Source organism: Sus scrofa, chromosome 15 (genome assembly GCF_000003025.6).
Source record: "Sus scrofa isolate TJ Tabasco breed Duroc chromosome 15, Sscrofa11.1, whole genome shotgun sequence".
Taxonomy (NCBI): domain Eukaryota; kingdom Metazoa; phylum Chordata; class Mammalia; order Artiodactyla; family Suidae; genus Sus; species Sus scrofa.
Genome location: NC_010457.5, coordinates 19188076 through 19200404, shown reverse-complemented (window position 1 = coordinate 19200404; position 12329 = coordinate 19188076). Strand labels below are relative to the sequence as shown.

Here is a 12329-nt window from a genome sequence, read left to right as displayed (position 1 = left end):
TTCAAGGGTATAAATGCACGGGGGAGGGGGGGGGGTCTGGGACCAGCTCTGATGGAAGTCTGTTAAAATAAGCCCTCTATTTTCCCAAAATAATTGCTAACTTATGCAAAGGATTCTACACAGAGAACACAAATAGTAAATTTTAAGAAATAAAATTAAGTAACATGAAATTCATATGAAAATCAGATTTTGTATGTGTATGTGATATGACCTCTTTATTACATGTCTAAATAGACAACAGTGAGATTTAAGTGGCAAAGAATCTTAGGAAACATGCAGTGACACTGTGACTAGAGGACATTAATTTAGAAAATAAAATATTTTGTAGATTAAAACTGTGGGGCTTAATGGCACTTAGAGATATCTATTGCATGCAACTAGTGCTAGATTCAAGAGTTGTTGCCTGAAGTGTAAAGATTTCTGTGAAAGGAAAAAAAAAAAAATACTGCTTCTCTTTTACTCAGTGAGGGTTTTAGAAAAATTCGCTGCCAAAGATATTTTTTAAATACCTCTTAGCTTGATTAAATAAAATGTCCTTCACAAAGTTGTCTCCATGACAATTACATGAACTAAAAGCAATTTTTACCAAAATCATCAATATAACTAATAACTTAAGGATATGGTTCTAGAGAAATGAATTGTAATATCAACTCACTCCTACTATTACAAACAGTTAATGAAACCTCACGATAAAACTTATTTTCTCAAGGCTCTCAGGTAACAACGTCAGAGCTTTTGCTTGAGAGGGCTTTTCCACCTTTTGCACTGTTGATCTTAAAAAGGACAAAAGCATCAAAACCTTTGGGGAAACATGATTTTTGGCCCTTTGCTCAAGAGGAACTTCCAAAAGTTTCCTAAGCTGACATCTCTTCAGCTTCTTCTTCTTTATTTTAATTGTATGGCTGCATGTGACATATGGAAGTTCCCAGGCCAGGGATCAAATCCAAGCTGGAGCTGCAACCTAGACTACAGCTGCAGCAATGTTGGATCTTTAACCCACTGTGCCGGGCTGGGGATCGAACTGGCAACACTACAGAGACAAGCCAGATCATTAACTCACTGCACCACAGTGGGAACCCCCTTATTCCTTAAGTGCCATCACACACTTAACCTAACTTCAGTCATTCCTGGGTGGAGCAGCTGAAGTTTTTCATTCATAGTTCTTATATTAATCACTGTATTCAGATAAATAGGGGAAAAAATCATGTAAGGAAAGGCAGGAGCCTAGGAGCAAGAGAGAAAAAAAGCATATGCCAGGCACCATTGTGCAAATATTAACTCACTTAACCCTCATTACTTCCCTGTAAGATGAGTTACTACTATTATCCCCAATTTGTATAGTTGAGGAAAGAGAGACACAGAGAGCCTAATTAATTCACCCAAGGTTTCACAACTAGAAAGTAAGAGAACTGATATTCAAACCAAACTTTGGGAGTCTGGCTACAAAGTCCATAATCATATTTATTTTGCTTTACTATTGCTGAAGAAATGGAAGCGAAAATAGCATGTGCTTACAGACAATGTGGGTGGTTAGGGTTAGGGGCAGAATTGCAGAACCCAACCACAGAAAACAAGATCTCCTGAAGTCTTGTTCCTCCACATTACCAGGAAGTTTCAGGATTCTGCAGGTCCTCTGGTAGAGCTACATTTTTAGATATTGGCAGAAGGTCCATTGCACCTAGTTTAAGAAGAGGTGGTCTAGCCACAATCTTTGTTTAAAAGTAATTACCTCCCAGTTTTATATGCAAACAGAAAATTTATCGAGAAGGGGTAAGTCAAATCATGGAAAAGGGCATCTTTCCTAGGTCTTTCATCATGTTAACTAATAACTGGAATACTCTTTGAGGACAGCTTATAAACATTCAGGAATTAACGCTTGAAGTGATGTCAAGAGCCACAAAGACCATAGGTTTCAAACTGTTTTGGAGGGGTAACAGCACTCAAAGACCCTCCCGAAAACACCCTTTTGCTCAATTTCACTCTACTTTTCCATGTTGAACTTCTGCACAAGCCCTTTTGTTTTTGAAAAAAAAAAAAATGCTCTACTGCTTAAGATTATTATTTTCCACAGTCACCTTTACATATTATTGGATATTTTGTTTATTCTTTGACTCATTCATTCATTACATCAGGCATTGGGAAAACAAAGCAAAACACAGCCCCCACCCCCACCCCCCGCAAGGACCTTGCCATTTTAAGAAAACTAATCCAGTTTGAGGGCCAAATTGAACTTAAAATGAATTATGTACTCATTTTAAGGTAATACAACCATAGTCACGAGGTTAAGACTCTTTCAGTGTCACAAATTTTAACCATGTTCATCACTGACTTAGGATTCACAATGGGAGCCACTACATCCCATTAGTCTGGGAGAACGAAGAAAGGAAGATTTATACTCACTCAAAGGCAGTGCCAATAAAAGTAGAACACGGTTATTTTTCTTTAAAGGTGTAAAAATGGTTCCATTTCTTACCTCTAGAGCTTTCAATCTTTCTAACAGCACTTTTGTCTTTTCTCTGCCCTCGTCTGCACTGCTGCCGTCACTCCTTGAATCCTCGTCTACCACCATGCGGAAGTCTTCCAAAGTCTCTTTGTGTATTCTCTCTTCCTCTGACAGTTTTTCCTGAAGCAAGAAAGAATGATTGTTTTCAATCATCTCCACTGAAAAATAAGCAAGAGTCTAAGGCTGAAACATTTGGAATCTCCATACTGGTTTTGCCTTCTTTTCAGGGTGGAGGTAGAGAAGATTTTGCTAAACAAATTCTGAGTGGTGCTTCTGTTAGTAAACCCAATAGATAGTCTTTATTTATTTTGCTTTTTAGGGCTGCACCCATGGCTCATGAAAGTTCCCAGGCTAGGGGTCGAATCAGAACAATAGCTGCTGACCTACACCACAGCCACAGCAATGGGGGATCCGAGCTGCATCTGTTAGCATACACCACAGTGCATGGCAATGCCTGATCCCTGACCCACTGAGTGAGGCCAGGGATCAAACTCACATCCTCATGTATACTAGTCAGATTCATTTCTGCTGAGCCACAATAGGAACTCCCCCAATAGATAATCTTAATGAATCCTAGCAGGACAAACTCATCAGGTCACTAAACGCCCATGTCTTCTGCCCTGTAGGAGAAGTGCCTGAACCAACAAAGCCTTAGGTAGAGTCATGTGATTAACCCATTTTTATCTGCACCAGGGAATTCAGCTGTGCTCTAAACTGAGAAAGTGGGGGGGGGGTGGTTAGAGGCGGGGGGGGCAAGTTCCTGTTGTGGTTCAGTGGGTTACAAACCCAACTAGTATCCATGAGGATGTGGGTTCAATCCCCGGCCCCAGTTAGTGTGTTAAGGATCCAGTGTGGCTGTGGCTGTGGTGTAGGCTGGCAGCTATAGCTCTGATTCAGCCCCTAGCCTGGGAATTTCCACATGCCATGGGTGGGGCCCTGAAAAAGTATAAATAAACACATAAACAAATACATAAATAAAAAAAACTGGGGGGAGGAAAGTCAAGCTTGATATCTGACCCGAGAATATCTTAGCTCCTCAAAATAGATCATTAAAGTTACTGGACTTGTGACTATTTAATTGCTTTAAAGGAAAACAAAGTATCACAAAATATTGAGATGGTAATGATTTCAGAATTCTAAGCTGCAACCAATTAGTTCCTTCGAGTTGGTAATGATACAGCTCTTAAGGACCGCTTAGGCCACTTTCTAACATACCATAATTTGTGGTATATCCTTGAGACAGACATAAAGTGTGGTCTTTTCTCCCCGTTTATTGGAACTTCTTCAGTCAACCTTGTCTCTAGCAGCTTTTTGGAAGTTGAGAAGCATGAATTTAAACCTCCTGATTGGCTCTTATTTACAAGGGCAAAAAAAAAAAAAAAAAAAAGTCAAAAGCATACCAAAGGAAAAAAAAAATCTTACCCATTTTTTACAGATAGCAAGAATACCGTGTCACAAGGCCAGGTGATATCATTCTATCACACTTTTAATTCTAACCTCAATGCTCAGAAATCTTTGTATAGATATATCTGGTTGTCAACCATATGGGCTAAAATGGATTATCAATGGTGAGAGACTTTTTTTTTTTTTTTTTTTTTTTGTCTTTTTAGGGCCACACCCAGGGCATATGGAGGTTCCCAGGCTAGGGGTCTAATTGAAGCTGTAGCTGCCAGCCTATGCCAGAGCCACAGCAATGTGGGATCCAAGACTAGTCTGCCACCGACACCAAAGCTCACAGCAACGCTGGATGCTTAACCCACTAAGCGAGGCCAGGGATCGAACCCTCAACCTCATGGTTCCTAGTCAGATTTGTTGACCACTGAGCCATGATGGGAACTCCGAGAGACTTCTTTATGGTTAGCACTAAACTAAGATCATTTGCAAGTAAAGAAGTGCAAAAGATATGATTCTTAACCTTTAAGCACTTACAAAACCTACTAAGAAAAGAACAGTATTTAAAAGGTTTTTTTTTAGGAGTTCCCATTGTGGCTCAGAGGGTTAAGAACTCGACATCGTATTCATGAGGATGCGGGTTCAATCCATGGCCTCACTCAGTGGGTTAAGGATCTGGCATTTCCACAAGATGCAGTGTAGCCTGCAGATGTGGCTTGGATCTGGTGTGGCTGTAGCTGTGGCATAGGCCTGCACTGGCAGCTCCAATTTGACCCCTAGCCTGGGAACTTCCATATGGTTTGGGTGCAGCCTTAAATAGGAAAACAAAAACAAAAAATGTTTTTCAAACTGTGTTTATGAGGGTGCTTTGGAAGTTCCAAAATTGTTTAAGTTCTATTGGCATTGTTCAACCACAAAGTGCAGGTGTGTCCCCTTCATAAGCAGGTATGAATTCAGCTCACATACATTCCCAGCAAGTTTAAGGTGTAGTAGATCCTCAGACCAAGAAAAAAATCCTGGTTATGACTGTATTTTTATAGCTTTGATTCTGTAAAGTTTGTTCACTGATCAGACCTCCATTTCCATGAGAAGGAACTTGAAATCTATAGTGTTATCAACTCAATTTTGAAAAAAAGAGGTTCTTCTACTTCTCTTTTAAGATTTTAGCTCACTGTAATTAACACTCAATTGGGAATGTAAAGGAACTTTTAAAAAAATAGCATCCATTTCTATTTATCTCTCTCTCTCTGTCTACATGTGTGTGTGTCTGTGTGTGTTTGTATACATAATGCACACCCCAAAATTAATAAGATTGTATAGCTAATTAAAACAAAGAAAAGCCACTGGTGTGATGAATTGAAAGTTAAAGGACTCTGGACTATGATAGCCAGATTACAGACCTACAATCTATCAGCTTAGCAAATAATCTTGGGCAAACTCCTTCATTTCAATAACTCATAGTTTCTTTGTCTCCTACGTGCTTAAATGAGGATAATGTCCACATGCATAACATACACACATCTACAGTCAATTCTCATTATTCATGGCTATTATGTTCTATAAAGTTGTCACAAGAACTGAATTAACAAATACTGAATCATTGCTCCTAGTGGAAGTCTAGGGTTAGGTTTCTGTAGACCTCTGGTTCCAAGAATCACTAATCAATACGATATCTTGTTTGATGAGTGTTTCTATTTAAAGACACCTTGCTTAATATATATTGTTGATTAATTAGTATAGAACTAACAGCCAACGGTACAGTAACTCATGCTTGAACAAAGCTTATCTTACATCTGTTTTCTCCGCAAGGACCACGACAGCATTCCTACACTTAGGAACTCTAGACAGACCGCAACACCATGCTTGGGGGCCATTTTCAACAGTGAGACAACTAACAAAAAGCATAAAATACAAAAAAGTGGTACTAAATAGAGCACCGAAAAGGCACACATTTTCAATAGGAGAGCTGAAAAAAGAAGGTGAAGCATTGCCTTGGTTGACCTTAGTCAGGAATTTGGGTGTCCAGTGACTCAGTCTTTACTTTTCTGTGAATGTCCATGAATGACCATGAAAGCACTTGCAAGTGTTAATTGTGGGATTGCAAATAAATTTTAGGGAGTAAGTGAATTTATAAAGTCCAAAACCAATGAGAATTAACTGTGTATAGGCATACGCGTGCGCGCGCACACACACACAAACACACACAATGACTAGGCACAGTGCCTAAATATTACTATATGAAAAAAATGGAAACAATTAAAGACAAGATAGATTATATACAAGTATTTAGGTTACATAAAATGCAAGGGTCACTTTACATGATTTGAAGAAAGGGTGGTCAATGGTGACTAGGGGATGGAAAAGGAACTCATCTTATATATTGGTGGAGTGATTCTACTTGGATAGTTAGGAACAGGATGGGATTTTTGGTCAAAGAGAAAACTGAAACAAAGTTTCCAAGTCAGGAATACAGTTAATCCTAATTAGTTTGTGAGGAAACCAGTTTGGTTTTATTGCAGTAAACACTTAGAGGTATTTGAGTAATAGAATTGGCTAGTAAAAGAGAGAAAGGGCTCCTGGAGGAGAGGAAGAAAAATTCAGACATCGTTCATTTATTAATTTATTTACCCCCCAAATGTTCATTGGGTACAAACTACTGGCCATTCAGTGGTCTAGATGCTAGAGGTACAGCAAACAAGACCAATTTCCTATACTTTAAGAGTTTGTATTCTAACTGTGGGAAACACAACAAACTTCAAGTCAAACCAGTAAGTTACATAATTGTAGCCAGAGGTAAGTTTAGGGACAATATGAGATACGGTGATATCAGTGGAAGGCTGTCTGAGGAGGTGGCCAATTAGACTGAAACAAAATGATGAGAAGGAAGCAGTCATGCAATGGCCTGGGAGAAAAATATTCCCCAGGAAGGAAAAGCAAAGCAAAGCCCAGCTGCAGGGCTAAGCCTGCCTTGCTGACCAGCTGAGGAAGCATCCCTGTGATAGGGTATGGTTACTATAAAAGTAAGAACAGCTGGAAGTGAGGTCAGAGAGTTGGACCATGGCGAATCTTGCAAGACATGGAAAGGGGTTTTGGTTCAATTTTAAGTGGAGTAAAGAGGAACTGGAGGCTAAGTTGCCACAATGGAGAATGAGCTCTGGAGGGAAGGAGCCAGGAAATTAGCTTTCTATAGGAAGGAAGAGGAATTGGGAATACTTTGAAAGTACTGGATAAGGACCTACCAAAGGCAGTTTCTCGATGGTAGGACAGATGCCCTGGATTCAAGGCCCCCCTTTTCTACTTTTGCCCCTTACTGGGAAAAACGTTCAAACTTTTCAGTCCTCAGTTTTCCCCGGATATAAAATGAACTAGTTGGACTAAATGTCCCTTGCGATGCTAAAGTTCTAACTTTACTCTGTACACAATTTTCAGGAAGGAGCTGTTGTCAAAATGCTCAATGGTAACAGAAGTGACAAGAGAACACAAAAAGGACTCCACATTTTGTAATAAGAAGGTTGTTAGTGGGGACGTGAGAGCTATTTTACTCAAGTGTGATGATGGCACCCAAACTGTCAGTGGTTAAGCAAAAAAGTGAAGAGAGAAAATAGAGGCAATTTTCTTCGATGCTTATTTGAAAGAGTGGCAGAGAAGGGACCGAAATATAAAGAACTATGGCTGAAGGACATGGAAGAGACAAGTGGAAACCATGTTTTCAAGATATAGAAATCTGAGTTGTTAGAAGGACTAAAGAGAAAAGGTAGCACTGGAGATGGAGATGGAGCAATGGTGGTATGAAAGTAAAAGGGGAGACATTCCAAGCAGAGAAGGTAGTGGACGAAGGGGTTTGATGAAAAAGTCAAGGTATTTTTTCTTTTTTTTAGGGGCCACACCTGCTATAGAAGTTCCCAGACTAGGGGTCAAATTGGAGCTACCACCACTGGCCTATACCACAGCCACAGCAACGCAGGATCTGAGCCTCCTCTACAACCTACACCACAGCTCAGAGCAATGCCAGATCCTTAACGCAATGATCAAGGCCAGGGATCAAACCTGCATCCTCATGGATCCTAGTCAGGTTTGTTAACTGCTGAGCCACAAAAGGAACCCCCAAGTCAAGGTTTTTTTAATGTGGTTTCTGGCAAAGTATCACCTCGCCACCTAATTTCCCAGTTAATATTGCCAAATCATTATTGTCTAGCTTGCATTTGTTGAAACTATTCAGCATGGATACACTGTAGGTATATTGAGAAGCTTATAGTGCATAGGTTAATTTTTCCAAAAAGAAAACTATGGGAGCCTGGGAACAAGACGTCATGCTCACCTTCTTCCACAAACACATCAAAAAACACATCTACATGCAAACTGACTCACACAGAACATCTACTGAATGCTGGCAGAACTTAAACCTCCAAAAAGGACAAAAACCTTTTGTCGTAACTGGGTAGAACAAAAGAAAGAGAGAGAGAGAGAGAGAGAGAGAGAGAGAGAGAATCAAGATAGGACTAGCATTCCTGAGAGGGAGCTGTGAAAGAGAAAAAGATCCCACATCCTGGGAAGGCACCTAACTGACAGAAAGATCAGCCCAGATGGAGGGACCTCAAAGTTGCTGAGACAAGTGCAGCAGCTGGACTGAGGAGGGCAAAGTAGAGTGAGAGCCACAGAGATCATCTGCATCACCTTCTGGGACACCACAGCCTGAGATACATGGGTGGCGGGGGCTGGGTGCTGAGATTTAGGCTCCAGAGGTCAGTCCCGAGAGAGGACTAGGGTTGGCTGTGTGGGGACAGTCTGAGGGGCTAAGGAGTGGTGTGCCACGGGCTGGGGAGTGGAATGCCGTGGAAGAGGGAACCCAGGAGAAGGTATGGGCCCACAGGAGAAGCAACACGCCATTGTTGGGGAGGGCAAGAGGAGGAGGGGTTGACTGCCATAAGAATCTCCCCGCACGCAGGTGCACGGGCTCTCAGAGGGCAGGGCACCTCTGGTGCAAGCTATGGGTAACAAGGAGCTACCTGCTTGGGATAGTGGGAGACTGGGCACTTCTTGTGCAGGCTTCAGGTGGCTGGGCACCTCTTGTGTGGGCTAAGGGCAGTGGAGGGTTAGGTATGACGTGGTACCTCTTGCATAATCTACAGGCATCAGAAACACCGACTGTGGCAGTTGTCTCAGAGGCCAGAGGGAGGCATGACCTGCCACCACTAGGGGCCTATGAGAGGGCTCCACCTGGGGCCCCAGTCACCTCAGGGTTGGCCAAAAAAAAAAAAAAAAAAAAAAAGACGGAACTTCAACCAAGCACCCAAGCACCACACATTGTTGCTCTCAATCCTCTGGGAACACACCCACCAGGTGCCACTGCCAAACTCTCTGGGCAGCACCCAGACGCTTGATCACTGACCTTTCCCAAGACCCTACAACTAGGAACAGCTGGTGCAGTACCTCCTGCATGGGCTAAGCAGGATAGGGTGCTTCTTGTGTGGTCTGCAGGTGGCGGGGGCAAAGCACTGCAGTTATCTCTGACTCCAGAGGTGGGCATGGCCCACCATCACTGGGGATCCTGGAACAAGAACCACTTGCAGCCCTGACCACCTCAGAGGCACCACAGAGGAGGACACTGCAATGGAACACCACCTGTTGTTGCTCTCACTCTCCTGGGAGTGCTGCCACGGCCAAATGCTCCAGGCAGTGCCCACACGCTTGATCTTTGTCACTTTCCAGGATCCTGCAACTAGGAGCGGCCTGTGCAGCACCTCCTGTGTGGGCTAAGTGAGACGTAGTGCTTCTTACATGGTCTGCAGGTGATGAGAGCAAACCACTGCAGTTATCACTGACTCCAGAGGGGGGAGTGGCCCACTACCACTAGGGGTCCCTGAACAGGCCCCACTTGTGGCTCCAATCACCTCAGAGGAGGGCACTGCAATTAAACACTACCTGTTGTTGCTCTCACTCCCCTGGGAACTCACACACCCTGCTGCTTCCAATGTCAAACGCTCTGGGCTCCTTGTAAATCTGGCTAAGGCTCATTATCACTTCCCAGGGCCTGCAGCTAGGAGTAGCTTGTGCACCTTCCTGCAGGTCCTTGCTGCTATTGAGAGCCAGCAACCAGGCCCTGACTACTAGCCCTACCCATTGCCTCCTTCTCCCTGGAAACACACACAGCATCCTGGGAATAATAGCCTCCTCACATTGAAGAAAGAGACAGCAAATACTCAAACTCCCACACCAAAAATAAACAGTAACCCCCCACAAAATACAAAGGAGTTCTCTTGCATAGAAGTAGCCTTCCAAGACTACAGGTTGGTTTCCCTAAACTCACCGAAAAAGGAGAACATAAGAAAGATAAGCTAAGAAACCATTCCCAGTTAAAGGAAAAGGAAAATTCACATGAAGTAGCAAGCAATGAAACAGACCTCTGCAGTTTGATAGACACTGAGTTCAAAAGGGAGGTAGTGAAAATACTGAAGGAATTAAGGCTGAATATCAAGGAATTAAGAGCGGATATGAACAGTAATGCAGATTTCTTTAGAAAGGAACTAGAAAATATAAGGAGGAACACAGAAAAATTAGAAAATTCATTTGCAGAAATGAAAACTGAGCTAAAGGCACTAAAGAGCAGAATGAAAAATCCATATAAATGAATTAGTAACTTGGAAAATAGGATAATGGAAATCACCCAATCTGGACAGCAGACAAAACCTAATGAAAAAACAAAAAAGCAATGTAACAGATCTATGGGATAATATGAAGCAGGCCAATCTATACATAGTAGGAATTCCAGAAGGAGAAGAAAAAGAAAATTGGACTGAAAATATATTTGAAGAAATTATGTCTGAAAACTTTCCAAATCTAAAGGAATCTGATATCAAGATACAGGAAGCACAGAGGGCCCCAAACAAGTTGAACCCAAACAGGCCCACATCAAGACATATTATAATAAAAATGGCAAAAGTTAAAGATAAAGGATTCTAAAGGCAGCAAGAGAAAACTAAAGCATTAATTATAAGGGAATCCCCATAAGGCTATCAGCTGATTTCTCTACAGAAATACTACAGGCCAGAAGGGAGTGGCAAGATATGTTTAAAGTTCTGAAAGGAAAAAACTTGCAGCCTAGAATACTCTATCCAGCAAGAATATCATTTAAAACAGAAGGGGGAATAAAAAATTTCTTCAACAAACAAAAGCTAAAAGAGTACAATACTAAACCCATTCTAAAAGAAGGGCTTCTCTAAATAAAAAAAGAAGTGAGACGAAATAGGATAGAGGAAACAGCAATTGGAAAGAAATCACTTACATAAGCCAGCATACAGATCTGAAAGAGGAATGAAAAAAAAAAAAAAAAAACTACTGTAAAGGCAATGATAAACACAAGGAACAGAAAAATGACAAACACAAAGATGTTAAAAAAGGACTTCGAAATTAGAATGTTGGAGAAGAAAAGTGAGAAAATATAGACTTTTTTTTTTTTTAATAATGTGTTTGAGCCTATATGACTATCAGGCTAAAGCAAGTAGATACAGGAAGGGGTTAACATACTTAAAAAACAGGACAATCACAAATCAAAGCCAAACATTACATTCACAAACACTAGGAAGAATAGTACTCAAGCATAAAATAAATGGAAATCATGTAACTAAAAAAAGAAAGGAAAAAAGGAGAAACATAGAATCAACGGGAAAACAAGGTTTAAAATGGCAATAAATATATATCTGTCAATAATCACCTTAAATGTCAATGGACTAAATGCTCCATTCAAAATACACAGAGCAGCAGATTAGATAAAAAAGCAAAAATCTACAATCTGCTGTCTATCTTAGACTCACCTGAGAGCAAAGGACACATATAGTTTGAAAGTGAGGGGATGGGAAAAGATATTTCATGCCAATGGACAAGACGGAAAAGCAGGAGTTGCAATATTCATATTAGACAAAACAGATGTTAAAATGAAGACCATAAAGAAAGACAAAGAAGGACACTATTTAATGGCTAAAGGATCCATTCAAGAAGAGGATATTACAATCATCAATATATATGCCCCTAATATAAGAGCACCCAAATATATACAACAGACATAAAAGGAGAATTGATGGAAATACAATCATAGTAGGAGACGTTAACACCCCACTAACATCAATGGACAGATCCTCTAGACAAAAAAATCAGTAAGGCAACAGAAATCCTAAATGATACAATAGAAAAGTTAGACTTATTTGACATTTTCAGGAGATTACATCCAAAGAAATTAGAATATACATTCTTCTCAAGTGCACATGGAGCATTCTAAAGGATTGACCACATATGGGGCACAAAGCTAACCTCAACAAATTTAAGAGTGTAGAAATTATTTCAAGTATCTTCTCTGACCGCAACAGCATGAAACTAGAAATCAACCACAGGAAAAGAAATGAGAAAAACCTAACAACATGGAGACTAAACAACATGCTAC

At 40.9% G+C, this 12329-nt stretch overlaps 1 protein-coding gene across 1 annotated transcript in view; it reads right to left on the bottom strand.

The window, feature by feature from the left end:
- NCKAP5 (NCK associated protein 5) overlaps positions 1-12329 on the bottom strand; it is a 1051270-nt gene that overhangs the window by 261958 nt on the left and 776983 nt on the right. The window contains 1 exon segment of the mRNA XM_021075797.1: positions 2474-2623. Within this exon segment, the coding sequence (XP_020931456.1) occupies positions 2474-2623 (150 nt within the window).